The sequence below is a fragment of the Lepisma saccharinum genome, chromosome 1 (assembly GCF_977018435.1).
Source record: "Lepisma saccharinum chromosome 1, izLepSacc3.1, whole genome shotgun sequence".
NCBI lineage: Eukaryota > Metazoa > Arthropoda > Insecta > Zygentoma > Lepismatidae > Lepisma > Lepisma saccharinum.
This window is the reverse complement of record NC_139229.1, coordinates 215,336,461-215,356,391: the sequence shown is the minus strand read 5'-3', so window position 1 is coordinate 215,356,391 and position 19,931 is coordinate 215,336,461. Positions and strand designations below refer to the sequence as shown.

The 19,931-nt window shown below is 37.7% G+C and overlaps 1 protein-coding gene across 1 annotated transcript in view; it reads left to right on the top strand.

Annotated features, from left to right (window-relative positions):
- LOC145991634 (sodium-dependent phosphate transport protein 2B-like) overlaps nt 1-19,931 on the top strand; it is a 55,781-nt gene that overhangs the window by 18,856 nt on the left and 16,994 nt on the right. Inside the window, exons 3-5 of the mRNA XM_083127699.1 lie at nt 7,049-7,189; nt 12,087-12,218; nt 13,740-13,931. Of these exons, the coding sequence (XP_082983825.1) occupies nt 7,049-7,189; nt 12,087-12,218; nt 13,740-13,931 (465 nt within the window). The remainder of the gene's footprint in view (nt 1-7,048; nt 7,190-12,086; nt 12,219-13,739; nt 13,932-19,931) is intronic.

The following is a 19,931-nucleotide window of genomic DNA, read 5'->3' as shown; positions in this document are numbered from 1 at the left end:
TCGATATTGTACAGGGTATTGTAAATAAAATGTCGCATAAACTCCTCAGAAATTTACCTCTTTTTACTCAAACTTTGTGGCGATTTTCTCCAGGTGGAGAAAACCCCTGTTCAGTGTTTCAAACGTATGATTTCAATTCGAGCACGCAAAATTGTTATAATTCCTCAAGATTCTTATTCTTATTTCTATTTACTCTTTCTGTTTGATTGTGTATTATATTAGCGATTTATAGTTTATAAATTCATGGAATGTGCGAAATTGAAAACCTTTCACCACAGCGTTTTTGATCTAGTTGAAAGACCGACTCAAAGTTGGATACTCTCAGCTGGCACTGAAGTGCAATGTTGCTAAGTTTACGAATTCAGGACTTAGAATTTTTTTGAGGCGGTCAATTAACATGTTGCGAAGAGTACAGTTTTTCTGGTAGTCTGCTCTCATTTTGACATATTTTCCTTTGACGTTCCTTTTTTTAGGAATACTGGGCCAAAGGGGGATTATAACCCCCACCAACCACCTCCTGGGCACGCCACTGGTTTTGGTAGTAAAAATTAATAGTATGTGAAATAATTTCATGACAGGTTTTCAGAATGTCTATGGGTTGATATTTGGTCAATGTCGTCCTCCTTTTGTTCGAGATATAGCAAAGTGTAGCAGCCTGACTATATATATTACTAACAGGCTCGTAGCGAGGAGTAGACTGGAAGGCTGAATCCTAGGGCACCATTCAAAGCGACGGAGAAATTTACACTGGCATAGGTAAGGGGAAAAGGAAAACATACAAGGGGTTTCTTGACCCTTGTTCACATTGAAGATGTTCAAACGATGAAGTGATCCCTAGATACTTCCTTTGGGGGGTCACCACGTGAAAATAAATGCTAACTTTGTAAATGGCTTTCCCTGTTCGATCACGTCATGAAAATATATCTATGATGTTGATACAAAGTTACAGACTAAAGCCCCTATCACACGGAACTGTATTTCTAATTAGAATGCTCTAGTTGACGCTGGACTGGCTACCCATTTGCTAGTTTTCGCCTCACACGGTACTTGTTACAACGTACTTGTCGATAGTCTTTCGTTCCCATAATGGCGGACACTTTTAAAATACGATAACTATTCAACCGAGAGGAATATCGCTTCGTATTATATGGTTTTAGGTAGAGAAGAATTGCGCTGATAAAATACATACTTTACAACGTTTACTATACACGTATGGAAGAATATTTTAGCTTTTTCAATTGTAAACATGCCTTTCGTGTTGTATGCACTCGGAAGCCACAGACAAAAAAAGGCTACTTTACAAACTCACAGAATATCTTCACATGGTCAAACTTTGCTCTGATTGGCTGTTCCACAGAATCTAGTCGAAGAAGTTAGTAGCAATTAGAACATGTCCTATTCCTCAAAACCAGTCAGCCAGGCGGCCATGATTACTAGCCAGAAAGTCAGTTCATCGCCAACTAGGGCATTCCAACTAGAAATCCAGTTCCGTGTGATAGGGGCTTTACCCTGTCTGTGATATTATGCTTGCTTACTGTCAATCTCAACTTGTCCCTAAATGTTTTTTCTCCGTGATCACTTTCCGAAAAATAAAACCCTATCTACGTTGCGCCACTGTTGTTATTTTTATGAAAGTGTTGCCATTCCCAGCTGACATTTTTTTCTATTGGTTCGAATTGAAACTTCAATTGGAATGAATCTGATTCTATCGGAATCCTAATGTATTGTATTGTATCGTATCGGATTATATTGGTTTCAATTGGAAAATCAAGACAATTTCCAATTGGTGAATTCTGTACGTTTGTATATATTGTAGAATCAATATGTTATAAATTAATTTATTTACTCAAAGCATAGGTAGTTTAATTTTCGACACCACATTTCCTGTGATATAGAAGTTCATTGGAAAAACAGCACACTTGAACTGAATTTCTTCTGAATTCTAATCCATACTACTGAAGTCAGATCTGTCTTAATGAAAAGTAAAAATAACTTTTTCTTAAGAACTAACTCAACCTTAAAGCAGCTAGTAGTTGGAATAAATGTTCACATTAGTTCTTCTTTTTGCAATATGGGATTTCCATGGTTATTCTTGTGTGTATGTAATGCAATTGGAGAAATGAGCAATCTTTTGATCAACTAAGTAGATTTCGACAGTGTTTTGTTTATCACTTCTGCTAAAGGTCCCGGGTTCGATCCCCGGCCGATTCAAATCCGGGAACTTTTCTAACGATGGAAGCGGCCCCGGCGCCCACCCAGCGTCGAATAACATGGGTACCTGGGGGAAACCCTGGGGGGTAAAGGCGGCCAGGGGCGTGATGCTGATCACATCACCCCCACTCACGACCGGATCAAGAAAGTGTGGGGCGTTACCCCCACACCCCTTATACGCCTTCATGGCGTGGTGCTAAGCACAGGGGAACACTTTACCTTTTTTTCTTCTTCAAGTGTTGTGGGCCAGATTTTTTGTTCTAATTTGTTGCTGTTTTGCATGTATGAAGGAAGAACAACATGTCAATTATGACTGAAGTAGCATATTTTTCGATTTTCTATAAGTGTGCTAAACAGAATGAAGATGCAGAGTTAAAAACATGTTCGTATATTTGAAAAAAAAAATGTATGTGAAAGATTTTCAAAGTTACAAATTCCACATGCTTTACATTTATTTTAGTTTAATATGATTTCTCCATTGCATTTACAGTTGTATAGGTAAGAATTTTGCTTAAGCAGTATATTGAACAATAAAATGCTTTCAAATAGAGATCAATTCATTACAATTGAGCAATCTGTTCCAATTGGCAAATCGGTTCCGATTGACCAATCTGTTCCGATAGTGTCTAAAAACTCATATTGGCTATCGGAACAAATTGGAAAAATTTCCAGCTGGGTTCGCAGACTTCTCTATCACGAGATTTTTGTCCAGCAATAAACATAACTGGAGATGTACAGGGTGTCGGATAAGTCAATACATATTTTTAAGTTGGTAATACATAACGTAAAAATCATTGTATAATGGTTACTATCACAGGGAATGAAAGCTAATTCTGTACCATTCATGTTACAGGTAACTGAACATGCCACCAACGCTTAGCCCAATTGCCGCGACTGATCACAGGGAATGAAAACTAATTCTCAATGCTTAGCACAGAAGAGCGAGCAAGAATTGCTGCAAGGTACGAGGTATAGAAATCGATAGTTCAAGTCCAGCGTTGGTGGAGAGCTGAGAATGGTCGAAATGCAACGCTGAATACCAATATCATCCAAAAATGTCTCAGTAAATTGATGAGAACAGGTTCTGTGTTGGATGCGCGAAGTACTGGTCGGTGGCCAGCAACGTCACGATCGGAAGAGAATGTTGCACACGTGCGGGAAATGTTTGAAAGAAGACCTAAAAAGTCCATCCATCAGGCAAGCAGAGAGCGGGTTAACATGCTATATCATTGAGACTGTTTTGAGAAAATAATTCAATTTCCGTTCATGGAAACCTCATTACATCCAGCAAATCTTTCCCGAGGACTGCGGCCACTACATGGAATTTGCAGAAATTATGATCGGATAGAAAAAAATCCTCCCAACAATTTCCATACCTCGTACCTTGAAGCAATTCTTGCTCGCTCTTCTGTGCTAAGCGTTGAGAATTAGTTTTCATTCCCTGTGATCAGTCGCGGCAATTGGGCTCCAAAACTAGCTGGGCAAGGTGCCAAAACTGGTGGCAAGCACAGTTTCCTTTCCCTTAGTAGATAAGGTTTAGCATAGTGCGGGAGCAAAAGTTGCAAAAAGTAGGGGGGGCGGACAACTGCCTCCTTGCCGCCACTGCCTGTGATAGTTACCATTAGGCATTATACAATGGTTTCTACATTATGTATTACCAACTTAAAAATAGTTAATGGCTTATCAGACACCTTGTACGTGTCTAGCCCTGTCACTGTATTTGTGTCATTCCACGTGAAATCATAGAAATTTTCAACCAGACTCCATGGTGAGGAACGAAAGAAAGTAAATGTAAAAAGGAGCTCTGTGACCCATGGGCTTTGAGGACCAGGATTGTCAACTCTGGAGAAAATTACACATTTCAGTGTGCAGGCCGAATAAAAACTAATTACACATTTCGTTCCGGTAGCAGAAGAAATGTATGTTGGGCTTGTTTTGGAGTATTGTAAAAATTGGCATTATATCAAAAAATGGAAATTTTCATTTCAAGCTCAAGCAATGTCTTAGACCTCAAATTTTGCACTGTAATGTTCATATTTCTGAGAATAATATATATTGTGCATTTTTATATTTCCTTTCGTTCCTATAAATTTCATTCTGTGATGCCTATACACGTATAAGGACTATAGTAATAATATAAGTAACACTGAAAATCATTCTGACTTAGTTGATTTAGTGTAAAAACTGCCTATTGTATTACTCACTTAGGATAAAAGCCATTTTCAATATATTTGTTTTGTAATATGCTCTTTTATGAGTACATATACAGGGTGATTCTAAAGTTAGTTTCCAACGCGTAGGAGATGATTCTACAAGTGAAAATAAACACAGAAGTTAATGTGACGAAAAACCGAAAACGGCACCCAATTGGATTTATTGAAGTGGGAAAATTATGTTGACAAGGAAATAGTGGCACAACTGCCAACCATATGACCGCAGCGAAGGACGTTCCACAAAGAAATGCGGCATACTCTATTCAAAAAAAGCACATGGCAGACGTGTGAAGTTGATGCGCAAGGGATTCCCCAAAGGAACCGAATGGGTCTGTTGAAGTCGTGGGGGTAGGGAAGGGTTTTGCGAGATGTGTTATCCACGGAAAGTGATGTGTAGACTGACAACCAAGAAGAAAGCGAAGATCCGTAGTGGACATCACCATTACGTAGAAAAACAAAGATGGAGGTGGTGGTGCGCTAGATTGCATATGTGTCGACATGTTCACTGTGTGCAGTTTGGAGGTGTCGAGGGAACCACATCACAGACGATGTTCAAACTGTCTGCCATTAACTTCCACACAGAGATGACAACGCCGAATCAACGATTGTCTAGTGCGACCAAACAACCCCGCGGCGTCTGCTGCTATCGTCGCTGCGGTGACATTAATGCGTGCAACGATATCCTCGGCTGACATGACAGGTGTTTCGCATACGAGCCGTTTCATCTCTCCCCATAGAAAGAAGTCCAGGGGAGTGATGTCTGGCGATCTTGCTGGCCACGGCACAGGCCCACCTCTACCAATACACCAATTGTGGAACAAGCCATTGAGAAAGTGACGCACATTTTGGTCTAAATGCGGTGGTGCACCATCGTGTTGGAACCATAGTCATTGTCTCAGTGCCAAGGGCACGTCCTCCGACAGTTCAGGCAAAACATCACAAAGAAAAGCATGATGTGTGCCACCGAACTGGCGAACAGGGAAAACGTACGGCCCAATCAAATGGTCATGCATTATCCCACACCACACATTAACCGCAAACCTGTGTTGATGGTGTGCCACGAGAATTGCATGTGGATTTTCAAAATCCCAAATGCGAATGTTTTACTATTGAACACGCCCGTTTTGGTGAACGTTGCTTCATCGGTCCACAACACCCTGTTCGCAAAATTCGGGATAGTTTCCATCTGATGCAAAAACCATTGGCAAAACTCCACACGTGGGCCGAAGTCCTGAGGTAAAAGGTCTTGTACGTTTTGGAGTTTGAAAGGGTACATTCCCACTTCGGACAGGACGCGCCACACATTAACATGGGAGGTATAGCGTACTGGTTCAGGACGATCCCTGACATCATTTAACACCGCATCCACAAACTGATCTGTGCGCACACTTCGTGGCCTTCAGATTTCTCGACGGGCTGGTAGCACTGATCCTGTTTCCCGAAGTCGAGTATGCACTCTTTGAAAGAAGGTATGCGACGGCAGCCTCCTATTTGAAAAACGTTCCCCATACAAACGCCGTGCTGATTGGCTATTACTTCCTGTCTCGCCATAAATGAGATGCATGTCTGCCAGCTCCTCTACGGTGTACGCAGCCATCCCTATTGCTGGACATCTGCCGACCCGTAGTCGACGAACACTAGTGCACTGTACACGATGGGCCGTGCCTATCGATAACACCTAGCAGTGCCTAGTGCGACGTTTGCCCAATTCGGCAGGTTCACATTCTTCCACTCGTACGTATTCAACCGCAAACGTGTGATGGTAACCTGATGCGAAGTGATGCTGATATCGCAGTACGTGAAGCACGAATGGCAGAAACTGGTGGTTTCCTGCCGGAAGAAAACTACTGTGTTAGCGCCCCTAGCGGGAAACGCCAAAGTCAAGGTCACGCTTCGGCCTTTCTGCAAGTGGGTACGTACAAACGTACAAATATCGACAACACAACATCGCCCGGGTCGCCCATGCTAATCACTCCATAAAACCCTTCCCTACCCCCTATGATTTCAACAGACCCATTCGCTTCCTTTGGGGAATCCCTTGCGCATCAACTTCACACATCTGCCATGTGCTTTTTTTAATAGAACATGCCGCATTTCTTTGTGGAACGTCCTTCGCCGCGGTCATATGGTTGGCCGTTGTGCCACTATTTCCTTGACAACATAATTTTCACACTTTTTCCCACTTCAATAAATCGAATGGTGCCGTTTTCGGCATTTCGTCACATGAACTTCTGTGTTTATTTTCACTTGTAGAATCACCTCCTACGCGTTGGAAACTAACTTTAGAAACACCCTGTATATTTATTAAGCCGAGATGTTGGTTTGGTCATTGGCACTGCAATACATTAACATATCTTTAAATGGCCATCCTCCATGGCGGAGTGGATAGCGCAGTGAGTTAAAATGCCAGGAGGGTGGGAGGGCTGGGTTCGAATCCCAGCCTTGGTATGGGTGTTCTTTGCGAGTGTTCCTTCATCAATTTCATCATGTCGTCACTCATCCTCATCTTCGCGATTAGTCAAAAATGCCAGAAAAGCGAAGTAAAATACACCAAATTAATCAATATCTTTAAAAGGTGTCATTTACTCTTGAAAATGTTTTAATCATTCGTGCAATCTTTTCAGAGATGACATCCAAGGAGAAAGCCAGAAGAGTTTTCATGATAATCATGAAGATAATCTTCCTGCTGGCATTGCTTTACTTCTTCATCTGTTCATTGGACTTGCTCTCAACAGCCTTTCGCCTCTTGGGTGGCCGTGCTACAGGTGAGATAAATCAATAGGAATCGCATTATTGAGATTAGAGGAAAAAACATATGTCCGAGAAAACAACACCTGTTTTGTCCTTCAATTGTTGTATGTTGTCATCTTACATAAGCACGTTTGTCAAGAGTTCTACATTTTTCTTTAAGGGCATGCGGGACAGTCTCCACCCGGCTTTTCCCTCAGTCAGTGTTGCCAACTTAGCTCTCTTGGAGCCAGATCTGACTCTTTCGTGCACTCGTTTGGCTGTGAATGGGGCGCCCACCCCCGTGCCCCACTATGATACCAACACTGGTTCCTGCCCACATAGACAAACTTTTGCCATGATTATACATTTTGCATGTCACGTGATAGTTATATTGGCTGCATCGCCCCGCCCCCTCTTATAGCCTCCAGCTCCTTTTTTTTATAGCAGTGTGTTGTGAAATTGGCATAATATTGTTATCAGGGAATCCTTTATTTTCGATTTCATGCGACCATGAGATGGGTGATGAAGCCGGATCTAGATGGTGAAAACTAAGAATAAATTGTCATCAATTTAGAGTTAACGGTAATAGAAGCGCCCCACCCCCTTTGACAACTAACATTACTCTAGGAAGCACTTCGTAAATGCAGCTCCTTGAAAGTCAGTTTTAATTCCATTTAAGGTGAAATTTAGCTCTTTTATGTGCACCAGGTATGACAACACTGCCAGGAGGCAAGAAGAAATGCATTGAGCTTATGGAAGTCTTTTTTGATTTGTTATCTTGGGAATATCAAACTTCCGATGGAACAGAAAATGATATCTGTCAAGCAGAAAAGTTGAAACTCCCATTTGATTAGCCTTAATTTGATATTGAAGTTGATTCCCCATAAGGAATAAATGGGATTCCGAAAATTATTTTTCATATTTTTCAAATATCGTGTCCAGCTTAAAAATCAACATAAAAAAACGCTTCCACTTGCAACATGGCGATAAATTCATACTCTTGGTACACCCAGGTTTATTTTTTAGTAGTAGTACCCATTCGGGTGATATTGAAATAAATGCACAATTGGTGCATAACTGTACTGAAATTGTAACTGTATTGAAATTAAATGTTACCACAATGTGAACGCATGGATTCTTGGACTCTTCTGAATGGAACTTCCTGAGAAATTTGCAAGGTCAGCAGGAAGTATGTTCCATTCATAATTTCAGAGGGACTATATCAAGATCAGATATAAATATTTTGCATCCATCCAGTATTGTCATACAATGTTGAGTTTTAGAGTGGTGTTATTCAAATCAAAGAAAGTGGCTGATCCAAACTTCACTTCGTTTTAGCTTATATAAATTCTTAATCATTACTGTTTGAATTCAATTGAAGCGTCAGTTTTTATAAGAAATAATTCTGTGGTTTTGTTTTTTACTATAAGTAGCCTATATTTCAGCATTTTGTAAATATTAATGGCCATAATGAAGCTTATGTACAATATACACTCCATACTCCCTACATGCCTTCATGGCATGGTGCAAAGCACACGGGAACACTTTACTTTTTTTTAGGTGTCTAATAGTATTTTTTATTACTTAAAAAATAATTTCCCCTATTAGTGCTCCAACAATAGATAATTTCAGAAGTGCAATAATATACTTCCAAAATTATGTATTTTAGAATATACAATATAGATCTATCTTTATTAGAGCCACATATTTATGATGAATAAAACATCAATATTTCGGTACAAAAATGGGTACATTTCAGGATCATACTGCATTTTGATGTTAAAATGGTGAATATAACTGAAAATTTGATTTTAAAACTACTTACAACACAAAATAAAATTTTACCTTCTATTAGTGCATTTATGTAGTTATCAGAGTATTAAGTTTATTCCTGTGTAAAGGAGTCCATTCCCAAGTAACCAAAAGTGACTGGTCCATTTGTACTGAAATGGTTGGCCAAATGTAAGAACATACCTTTGGGCAAGGGTAATTTTGACTGGTTCCAATGTGTGGATTTTACATTGGGTCAACTTATGATTTTTACATTGTGCCAACGTACTGAAAACTAAAGTATAGATAGGTTTGTGTTCTGATATATATATATATATATATATTTAATGAAAAGATGGAAAAACTACTTCCAAAAATTATTAAGTGAAAACTAAAGAAACGTACCAAATGAAGAGGAGGAGAGAAGGTCTGAAGAACCAGATATATACCGCGTTTGGTAGAACCTGTCCCTCTTCCCGCGCTAGGGAGCGCTCAACAGTTACGGTGCCAATGAGAAAAGAGGAAAAATTCGTCTGCTGGGCAGCGAGGAGCGAATGAAAGCCAGAAGAGAGGCGCTTACGTAGACGCTGTTGCGACGTTGCGTATTTTAATTGGCTGCCTGGCTTTGACTTTCCCCAGCACCGAGAAAAGGCAGGGAGCAACTAGCGCGGGAAGCGGGACAGGTTCTACCAAACGCGGTATAGAACAAGAAGTAATTACATGGGAAGAGTTAAAGAAAGCTATTAGTAGAATGAAACTAGGAAAGGCAGCTGGTCATGATGGCATTGCACCAGAAATGATCAAGTATATGGGAAAGGAAGGAGATCTGTTGCTCAGAATAATAAATGTGGCATGGAAGGAAAAGAAGACAGTGAAGGATTGGGAAATATCAATACTAATAACAATATATAAGAAAGGAGATAACAGGGAATGCGGAAATCACAGAGGTATTTCACTACTCAGTGTGCCTGGCAAAGTCTATTCAAGAATTTTGGAAACTAGACTAAGACAAGAAATAGAGGATAAATTAGAGGAGACACAAAGTGGATTCAGACCAGGTAGAGGTGTCCAAGATCACATATTTAAAATAAGGCAAATAATAGAGAAAGTTATAGAATACAATAGAGAATTATACCTATGCTTTATAGATTTGGAAAAGGCTTTCGATAGGGTGCCATGGAAAGAGCTATGGAAAACCCTAAAGAAAAACAATGTAAACAATTAGTAGAAGCAATACAAAGTTTCTACAAAACAAATAGATGCTATATCAGAACTGGCATTAACAGATCGGAGGAATTCATAACATCAACAGGAGTACGACAAGGTGATATTTTATCCCCATACTTGTTTATCATTCTGATGGATGATGTTCTGAAAGAAATAAAACCAAAGATGAGAAAATTCAAAGTAGGAAATTGGAAACTGAAAACTGTAACTGTATCTGAACTTTTATATGCAGATGAAATTGTATTGTTTGCAAATTTACAAGCAAACCTACAAAGAAATTTAGAAAAAATAAATGGTAATATGTTAAAGAAATATATGAAAATAAACAAAGATAAAACAACTGTGTTAAGGATAGGGAGAATAGAAAAACCCTGCATAATAAGCCTTGAAGATTCAGAGCTAAAACAAATACAAAGTTTTAAGTATGTAGGTGTTACAATCAATAGTAATGGAAAAATAGATGAAGAATTAAACACTCGAATAAAGAATACAAACAGATTATATTATGACATAAACAAAGTATTTTTAGGGAAAAAGGAAATAAGCCAAAAAACAAAAATGATTGTGTACAAATCAACTTATGTACCAAAATTGATATATGGAAGTGAATCCTGGATAATTAATGAAAAAGAAAAACAAAACTTACAAACAGTAGAAATGAAATATTTGAGGAGAACAGTGGGAAAGACCAGAAGGGACAAAATCAGAAATCAAACAATCAGAATAACATTAAACACAAAACCAATATATCAGGATGTTGAGCAAGCACAACACGGATGGTTTGGACACCTCAGCAGAATGCCTGAACATCGAATACCTAAACAGGTATGGGATGCAAGAATGGGAGGATTGGATGTAAAGAGACCGAAAGGAAGACCACGTAGGACATGGAATGAGGGAATGAAGGATATGCTGAGCAGGAAGAACATCTCGTGGAGTGAAAGAAGGAAGTTGGCAGAAGATCGTGACAGATGGCGAGCTCTCTACAAAACACCTCGACACCAATCGGTAGAAGAGGATCGGAATAAGTAAGTGTGTGTGTGTGTGTATGAATATATATATAAATTATTGGTGTAAATTAAAAAAAATGCACAGCACTTTCTCATTTATATGGTATCATTGTTTTCAAGGTACCTTCAAGTGGCAGCAAAAAAACTGTTTAGAGTTTACTAAGCTTTCCACCTTTCATGCAATTTAGTCTGCACATAACATTGTTTAATCGCCTTCATAAGAATATCCGTAAGAATGTTCTTGTTCTGCTACAGCTAAACAGACTAACAATAAGCAATTCCCAACATATATTTCATCGATGGTGGCTGACAAAGGACTGGTGACTGACTACAAGTGTGACTAGCTTCTACCTTCATTAATAATATATTATATTTCCAGTATGTGCTGTGACTGAAATATTCGAAAGGAACATTGTTACATGTCTCTTATTTTACACTTTAGAATTTACAGCATTTGAAAGTTCTTAACACGAGAAAGTAGTTTTTAAAACTGATTTTGACTCACTTTTCCATGATTGGGCAAACGTTGGCAAGAACAGTTGGCCTTACGTAAGACCAACTTCAATTTACCAACCAATATAAACCCAATCTTTCTCATGTAAAAACTGCAATTGAGCCAACTGCTGTGGTTACTTGGGTTTTTGTTTGTCAAATATTTTCATCAGAATTAATCAATTTTCCATGACTTGCACAACTCTCAGGATTATTCAGACTTGAGAAAGTGTTGCATTTGTAAATAAACTGTAGATATGGTGTTTAAGAATTTATTTCGCATTTTGCAGTTCATTTAACAACAATGCATTGTAGGATGCACCTCACACCTTTCAAACACATGAAAAATGAACATTATAGTGTGTTCATATTCCTTGTTTCTGTCAAAAACTAAATATCCATGCCCTCTACTTATTATGCTTCTCTAATATAGGTGAAGTGTTCCAGAATAGTGAACTTCTCATGAATCCTGTTGTAGGAGTGATGATCGGTGTCCTTGCTACTGTTCTAGTTCAGAGCTCTTCTACATCCACATCTATAGTAGTAAGCATGGTTGCAGCTGAATGTAAGTATTATTTTCAATTTTGTTTACTGTTAGTTTATACACAAACAAAAAAGTATGTATGACAGCAAGAAGATAAACATGAGTGACGCACGCACGCATGCACACGCACGCACGCACACGCACACAAAAACAAACAAACAAAACTGTAAGCATAGTGCAGTATGCCCAAACTTTCAAGTGTTAACAAAGAACTAGTTTTTTTATACCAGTACAAGTGACATCACATCCCTATACATTGGGGGAGAAGATCACTGTGCAAGTTACTTCAGAAATGCTACAGGCACAGTGCTCGATGTGAGAGGGCAGGGTGATTGTATCCCTCCAGATAGCATTTTTTTTTCACAAAGCATCCTCCTAGCTGTATCATTTTCACAATGTTAAACCATAGAAGCGTCCCCAAGATAACTCCAAGGTTTGAGCCAACATCCTCAAGCTAAAATTTTCCACTTCATGTGCTGCATATTCAATGTCCATGTGGCATGAGCTGTGATGCATCTGCCAATTGATCATGTTGAGTGTAAATGACGAAGTGTTCACGTGTTAATGATTTGAATGTGAAAAGTAGTGTCCCTCCTACGTATGTACAAAGCAATAAGTGGTAATAAAATGGATTCTTTTTGTGCTCAAATCAGAGCCATTCCTAGGGAGGGACAACTTAGGCACTTGCCCAAGGCCCCATGCTAGATAAAAATAATTGTTTGTGTGCAGTATATGACAAGTTTATAGGGACGGGCGCTTCCAATTAACCTACTAATTTGATTTTTCCTGGCTTCATGGGTTATTTTAAGATACTTAAAAATAACCAAAATTACTGATATTATATTCTAAAAAGAAAAAGGACTAAATAAAAAATATTTTCTAATATTTCAATCAAAAATAGTTAATATACACTATGTATTTGTTTGATTGTATATTGAAATCATGAAGTGAAAATATTAATTTATGTGAAGGAATGTAAATTCACAACAGCATCAAAATTCAATGAAAAGTAAACAATAGAAGATTGTATTACATAATGTTATTTAACATGATTGAAAGTTGCAACTTTGATACGTAAGATAATAGTTTCATATTGAATACACCCAGTTTTGTAATTAAATGTACTCAACGTTGCACGAATGGTGCAATGGAAGTGAAAAACACTAATAAAATAACTTTTATTAGCCTCCAATAATTCTTAGTTTTAACCTTCAACATATTCTGTTTATTGTTCTTAGGTAATAATATGAAATATATATAAATAGTTCATTAATAGTAATATTCTTTATATTGTGATTATGTAGGACATCTGTACTTCAAACTAAGGAATCTGATCTGATTTTCTAAGTCTCTGAATTTTTTTTGTTATAGGCCTCGCATATTTTGTATGCCCCAGAACCCACACATAGGATCTGTCTCAAATGGATTACCCTGTATATTTAGAGGCAGTGTCGAGTAAATGAAGTAATCAGAAACAAAATGAGTTATTAGAGTAATTACTTTGACAACCAATCTCAAATAAAATATTATTTTCTTTTATAGTTCTCACAGTCCAAACTGCAATACCAATTGTCATGGGGGCAAATGTGGGCACATCAGTTACAAACACCATAGTGTCGATGACCCAAGTTGCTGATAGGGAAGAATTTCGAAGAGCTTTCTCTGGAGCAACAGTCCACGATATGTTCAATTGGCTCACAGTAATTGTCTTGCTTATTGTGGAGGTAACAACAGGTAAGTTGATTCTTTTTATTAGGAAACGCTTAATAATGTAAAATAGCTCGGATAATGCTAGTATTGAATTTTTCATGAAGGTTTAGTTTCTTTACTAAAGCACTATATTACTTGTAATTAAACATAAAGATAAGAAATGTAGTCACCTGAGCACAGCATCATGTGGACACAGTGGGACAGATTTGGCTCCCCCCTTTTGGGCCCAGTATTCCTAAAAATAGAACATCAAAGAAAGGACTACTGAAGAGAAGCACACTTTAATCCCACCCACTTTCGAAAATCCAAAACATGTTGATTTGACTATTAAGCCAGAGATCCCGGGTTTGATCCCTGACCTAGGCATGGGTGTTATTTGTGTTTGTCATTCATCAGTTTTATCGTATCGTCTTGACGATTAGCCAAAAGTGTAGGAAAAGCGAAGCAAAACAAACCAAATCAAACAATCAATCAATGATTTGATTTGATTTATGCTACTTAGCGTCACTGACACATTTGGTTAATCACAAAGATGATACAATACAGTTAATGAAGAGACAAACACAAATAACACCCATGCCGAGGTTGCGGTTCGAACCCGGAACTCCTGGTGTCGTAGCATGCAGTGATAACCACTCACCTGTGGTTGGTTGATTTGGTGTTTAAGTCCACTTTATGTACATAAAAGCTAATCGGGACTGGACCTACAGTTTAAAGTGGGATCTGAACCACGATGAGTCTCCACCGGGTACCGATCCGCGGCCACTTGCACTCCTCCACGGAGGTCGGCCGACGACAAAGATGAGTGGAAAGCTCTAACTATTCGGATACATGGGTATCGGTAAAGCAAACTGCGTATTTACTCAGTGGTATGTAAATTTCAATTGGATTTTTGAAGCACCATATTTGTAGAGGGGAAGGTCTAAATACGAGCGAAGGTTTAAATATGAGTTTTGAGGATATCAGCGCTCCCAGGTGCTGCAGCCTGACAGAGGCTATGGGAACTGATTATCTTTCAAGGACAAAGGTTGCGGCACCAATTCGCAAGAGAAAGTGGTGGTTAGTTTCGGCCTTGGACGCTGTTATAGAATTGCGACCTCTGAAAATTTTTTGCAGGTATGTTTTAGTTTTAACTCAACGTTTTCTGAATTCTCATCTACTTTGTATACGATATGATGTTAGTGGTACATAAAACAAATGTGGGCTTTTATAATGCCATGATTTGTTTGTGAAATATGTACCACAGAGAGCGAAAATAAATTGAAGAAGAAAAATAGCGCAATGGTCTAAATATGGGCTACGACATGAGATCACAATTTCAACAAATATTTGGATTTTTTCTTAATTTTGATTTTTCCCATTGCACATGATTTTCAAAACAACAGATTATTCATAAATATGAATTTTATAATGTTTTAGCGATAAATGACTGTTTTTCTTTAAATTTTAATTGCTTTTTGTGATATTGCCACTAGTAGCCCATATTTAGACCACAATTTTGAAATAAATCATTTTACAATTTTTTTGGAAATTGCTTTTTTTTAAAAAAAAATAGAGACCTTCTATACTTTAGCATGCTATTACATTTAAGTATATATTTCATAGATATACGTTTTAAAGGCAGGTGCTTCATATATTAATTTTTCTCCTCCTAAAATGACAACATAAAAAGGGGGCCCCATATTTAGACCTTTTCCTCTATATGATTAAAGATTTTCCAAAAAAAAATTTGCATTGCTTGATTTCCCTAATTTCCCCATATCACGATCTCGTTACTGAAGGATCCGGGCTCGAGCCCTGGCCTGTGCATGAGTGTTTCTTTTCCTTTGTAACCACTTTTCATATGTTTAATTTAATCAACGTTCATAGTCAATGGCAGAATTTAGGTAAAGTGATGGAAAAGCAACGCTAAAAAGAGAGAGAAAAATACAAATAATTTTCTCCCAGTGCATCTGCAGGGCACTGTGAAATCAGGAGTGCTGAGTTCTCTGTTTATGATTGTCCCTCGTGACTTCCATAAGCTCATTAGATACTTATCGCAATTAAATCTATACAGCTAGAAAAAGCGATGGGAGGTGGCAAAAATTCAATATATTAGAATTTATACTACTTTCTTTAATGATATTCATTTGGCTTTTTGAGTTCTGGGATACCTTTTTCATTTCAAATTATTTCATTTTTCACTGCAGAGTACAACACACAGGAACAAGAATGCCCGCTTCATGGGTTCGAATCCTGGCCTGAATTGTTCTTTGTGAGGTCCCTTCATCAATTTCAGTATATCATCACTAATCCTCATTTTCGTGATAACCAAATGCGGCAGAAAGTGAAGTAAAATAAACCAAACCAACAACAACAATTAGAACACGTGTTTTCATGCCCAAATTAATACATCTGTATTTATGACTGTTTAGCTTACCCATTTTTATTAGAGGCCAGATTATTAGTATATCTAAATAAAACAGTACTAAAATGAGAGCGAAAGAGAGTGTGAGCAAATATTTGTTATTTAATCATTATATATTCCATATTTGACAAAAAGAGAAAAGAAACCATAACATTTTTGTCTGCACATAATACAAGTAAAACTACATCCCATATTATACATCCATATTGTACAATGTTTAAAAGGTTGTGTAAATACAGAGAACATAAGTACTGCAGAAAATTTTCCCCCGAGTTCTTTAGAGGATTTGGAAAGGAATTGAAGGGAAACCAATCCCCTAGCTGTCCTATAGGAGATAGACTGGAGAACCTGAAACCACGGGCTTTTAACCATTGGAGCAGGGGGCAAGGGAGGTACAGGCAGAAATCTTCCCTCTCCCTTCGGGCAATTGTCTATACCTGGAATTGTTAAGGCGGAGGAAGAGCCAGCTAGGGTATCCAGCCTTGCCAGCTGATCACATTGAGGGACGAGAAGCGCGTTTAAAGAAGTGTTGCATATGAATTAAGGCTTCAAGACAATAAATATAGTGATTTGAAAATAATTAGAGACGTGAAATTGATTTATCTATCTCTGCTAGACTAGCTACTCCTCAGTGCACGTCACTGAATATGATAAAAGTATGCACCAGTGAAACAAAAAGTAAAATTTGTGTCGATATTAATATGTCTGACAAATTTACATTCATGATGGGTTAAAACAAGGAGATGCATTATCTCCATTGCTCTTTAATTTTGCCTTAGAATATGCTGTTAGGAAGGTAAAAGAAACTAACTGAGAACTAAAATGAAATGGTGTGACTCAACTGTTAGCATATGCAGATGATGTAGACTTATTAGGGGATGATATAAATACATTTAAGAATAATGCTAAAATATTTTTCAAAGCAGCTAATGAGATTGGTTTGGAAGTTAACAAAGAGAAAACTAAATATATGCTTACAGGTCGAAACAGAGTGTTAGGTAATAATCAAAATCTAATTATTGATAACAACTCGTTTGAACCAGTTTCCAAATTCAAGTACTTAGGAGTAATAGGCAGGCCATGTGGCATGAATGTGAGAGGAAAGAGGAGTTTATAGGATTCTTGTTGGGAAACCTGATTGTAAGAGACCTGTAGGAAGGCCAAGACGAAGATGGAGGGATAATGTTGAGATGGACCTAGAGGAAATCGGTAGGGATCTTGCTCAGGATAGGGACAGATGAAAGGCCTGTATTTCTGCAGCCATGAACCTTCGGGTTTAAGAAGGCTAGAGAGTTAGTTAGTTAAAGATATCGAAGAAGGGCACTGACAGCACAATCACAGAAAAACTCAGATAATCCATGCAATGAAAGCTAATACAGAACATTTCTAGAAAGTTACAAGTGGATGACACAGTATTTTATTCATTGTCTCCATAATTAATTAATCGTCCTTCAGTTAATTGTCTCAGACTATTTTGGGATAGAAGTCTTCTGCTTTTCCACCATCCCTCACATTCCCATGTGTTCCAATCTTGTCCTCCTTCCCTCACATTTTCCATTACTTGATTTTTCCTTCACCATTTTAGTTCTTCTTATAGCCTTTTCATATTCCTTGTGCAAGGTATGTTTCCACTGACAATCTGTTTTCAAACATAAAAATAAAACACAAAAGTTAGGCGAGTCATAAGGGGACATGTCACAGTTGAAATTAGCAACACTCGCCAAACATCCTATGCAGCACAAATCTCCATAGGATATCTACAATATCCAGGACAGATGCATACATTATGTATATCCATTAGATACCTCCTGAACATTTGTGTGCTGTCTGGGATAATGGATAAATTTTCTCAGTATGATATGAAAATTCTGTTAGGTGACTGTAATGCACAGATTGGCAAAGAAGAGACATTTAAACCCATGATTGGTAAAGAAAGTCTTCATGAATTAAGTAATGATAATGGTATAAGACTGATTACTTTTGCAACCTCAAAGAATTTAATTGTGAAAAGTACCACTTTTAAACATAAAGATATCCATAAATATACCTGGTCTTCTCCAGATGGTAAAACTCATAATCAGATAGATCATATTCTCATTGATAAGAGAAGGCATACTAGTATAATTGACGTTCGTACAAATAGAAGTGCTGACTGTGCCAGTGACCATTATTTAGTAATTGCTAAATTAAGAGAAAGACTCGCAGTGATAAATCATAAGCAACAAAATCTAAAAGTTCTAAAATTTGATACAGGAAAGTTTACTGATGAAAGAATTAAGAAAGATTACCAAATTAAACTGTCAAATAGATTTGATGTTTTGCAGGATTTAAATGATGATGAAAATATAAATGAAACAGATGTAAATAAGAATTGGGAGCACATACGTAATGCAATAGAATCAGCAGCTAAAGAAAGTATAGGATACCATAAACCGAGAAAAAGTAAGCCATGGTTTGATAATGAATGTCATAATCTAATAGAAATAACAAATCAGGCTAGACTTAGGTGGTTAAATAACTCTGATGATACAAATCTAAACAATTATAATAGAATAAAGCGAGAAGTTAACCGCACGTTTAGAAGTAAAAAAAGATATTACTTGAAAAGCAAAATTAACGAAATTGAAACAAACAGCAAAAATAAAAATATCAGAGATTTATATAAAGGTGTAAATGAGTTTAGAAAGGGGTGGCAACCTAAAGTAAACTTGATAAAAGATAAAGATGGTGATTTTCTAGCTGACCCAAGCGATATTCTAAATAGATGGAAGAACTACTTTAATGACCTTTTAAATGTCCATGTAGGAGATAAATCAGAAGTAAATGAAGTCCACACAGCAGAACCTTTAGTTCCAGAACCTAACTTGACTGAAGTTAAAGATGCTATTAAAAGGCTAAAGAATAACAAAGCACCTGGCATTGATTTAATACCAGCTGAGTTAATTAAATATGGTGGAAATTCATTAATATGTCAAATTCATAAATTAATTTGTTTAATATGGAATAAAGAAGAAATCCCTCAACAGTGGAAAGAATCCATAATTGTTCCTGTGTTTAAAAAAGGTGATAAAATGAACTGCAATAATTACCGTGGAATTTCTCTACTCTCAACAACATACAAAATATTGTCTAACATTCTTTTAACCAGTGGCGGCTCGTGGTGATCCAAAGTGGAGGGGCGATAGCTCACAAATTTGCTCTATTGATTTGCTTTATTTTACTTCGCCTTTTGTGCCACATTTGGCTAATTTGCAAAGATGGGGATGAGTGATATGATGAAATTGATGAATGGACACTCACAAAATCCATGCCCAGGCCGGGATTCGAACACGGGATTCCTGGCGTCGTAGCGCAAAGTGCTAACCACTCCGCCACAGGGGCCGACACAAATTTGCTCTACTAATAATGCGAGTTTAAATGATGAATTTCGTATAACAGCCAACGTGATAAGAAATTGATACGTTCGTGTTTACCGAATATCATGTTTTACCAGTGACGTGCGGTGACGTCGACACTTGGGGAAGCAGTCAGTGGTGTGCTCAAGGGGGGGGTCACACCCCTCCTCCTTTTAGGGCCAGTATTCCTACAAAAAAGAAGAATGTCAATGACAGGAAAAG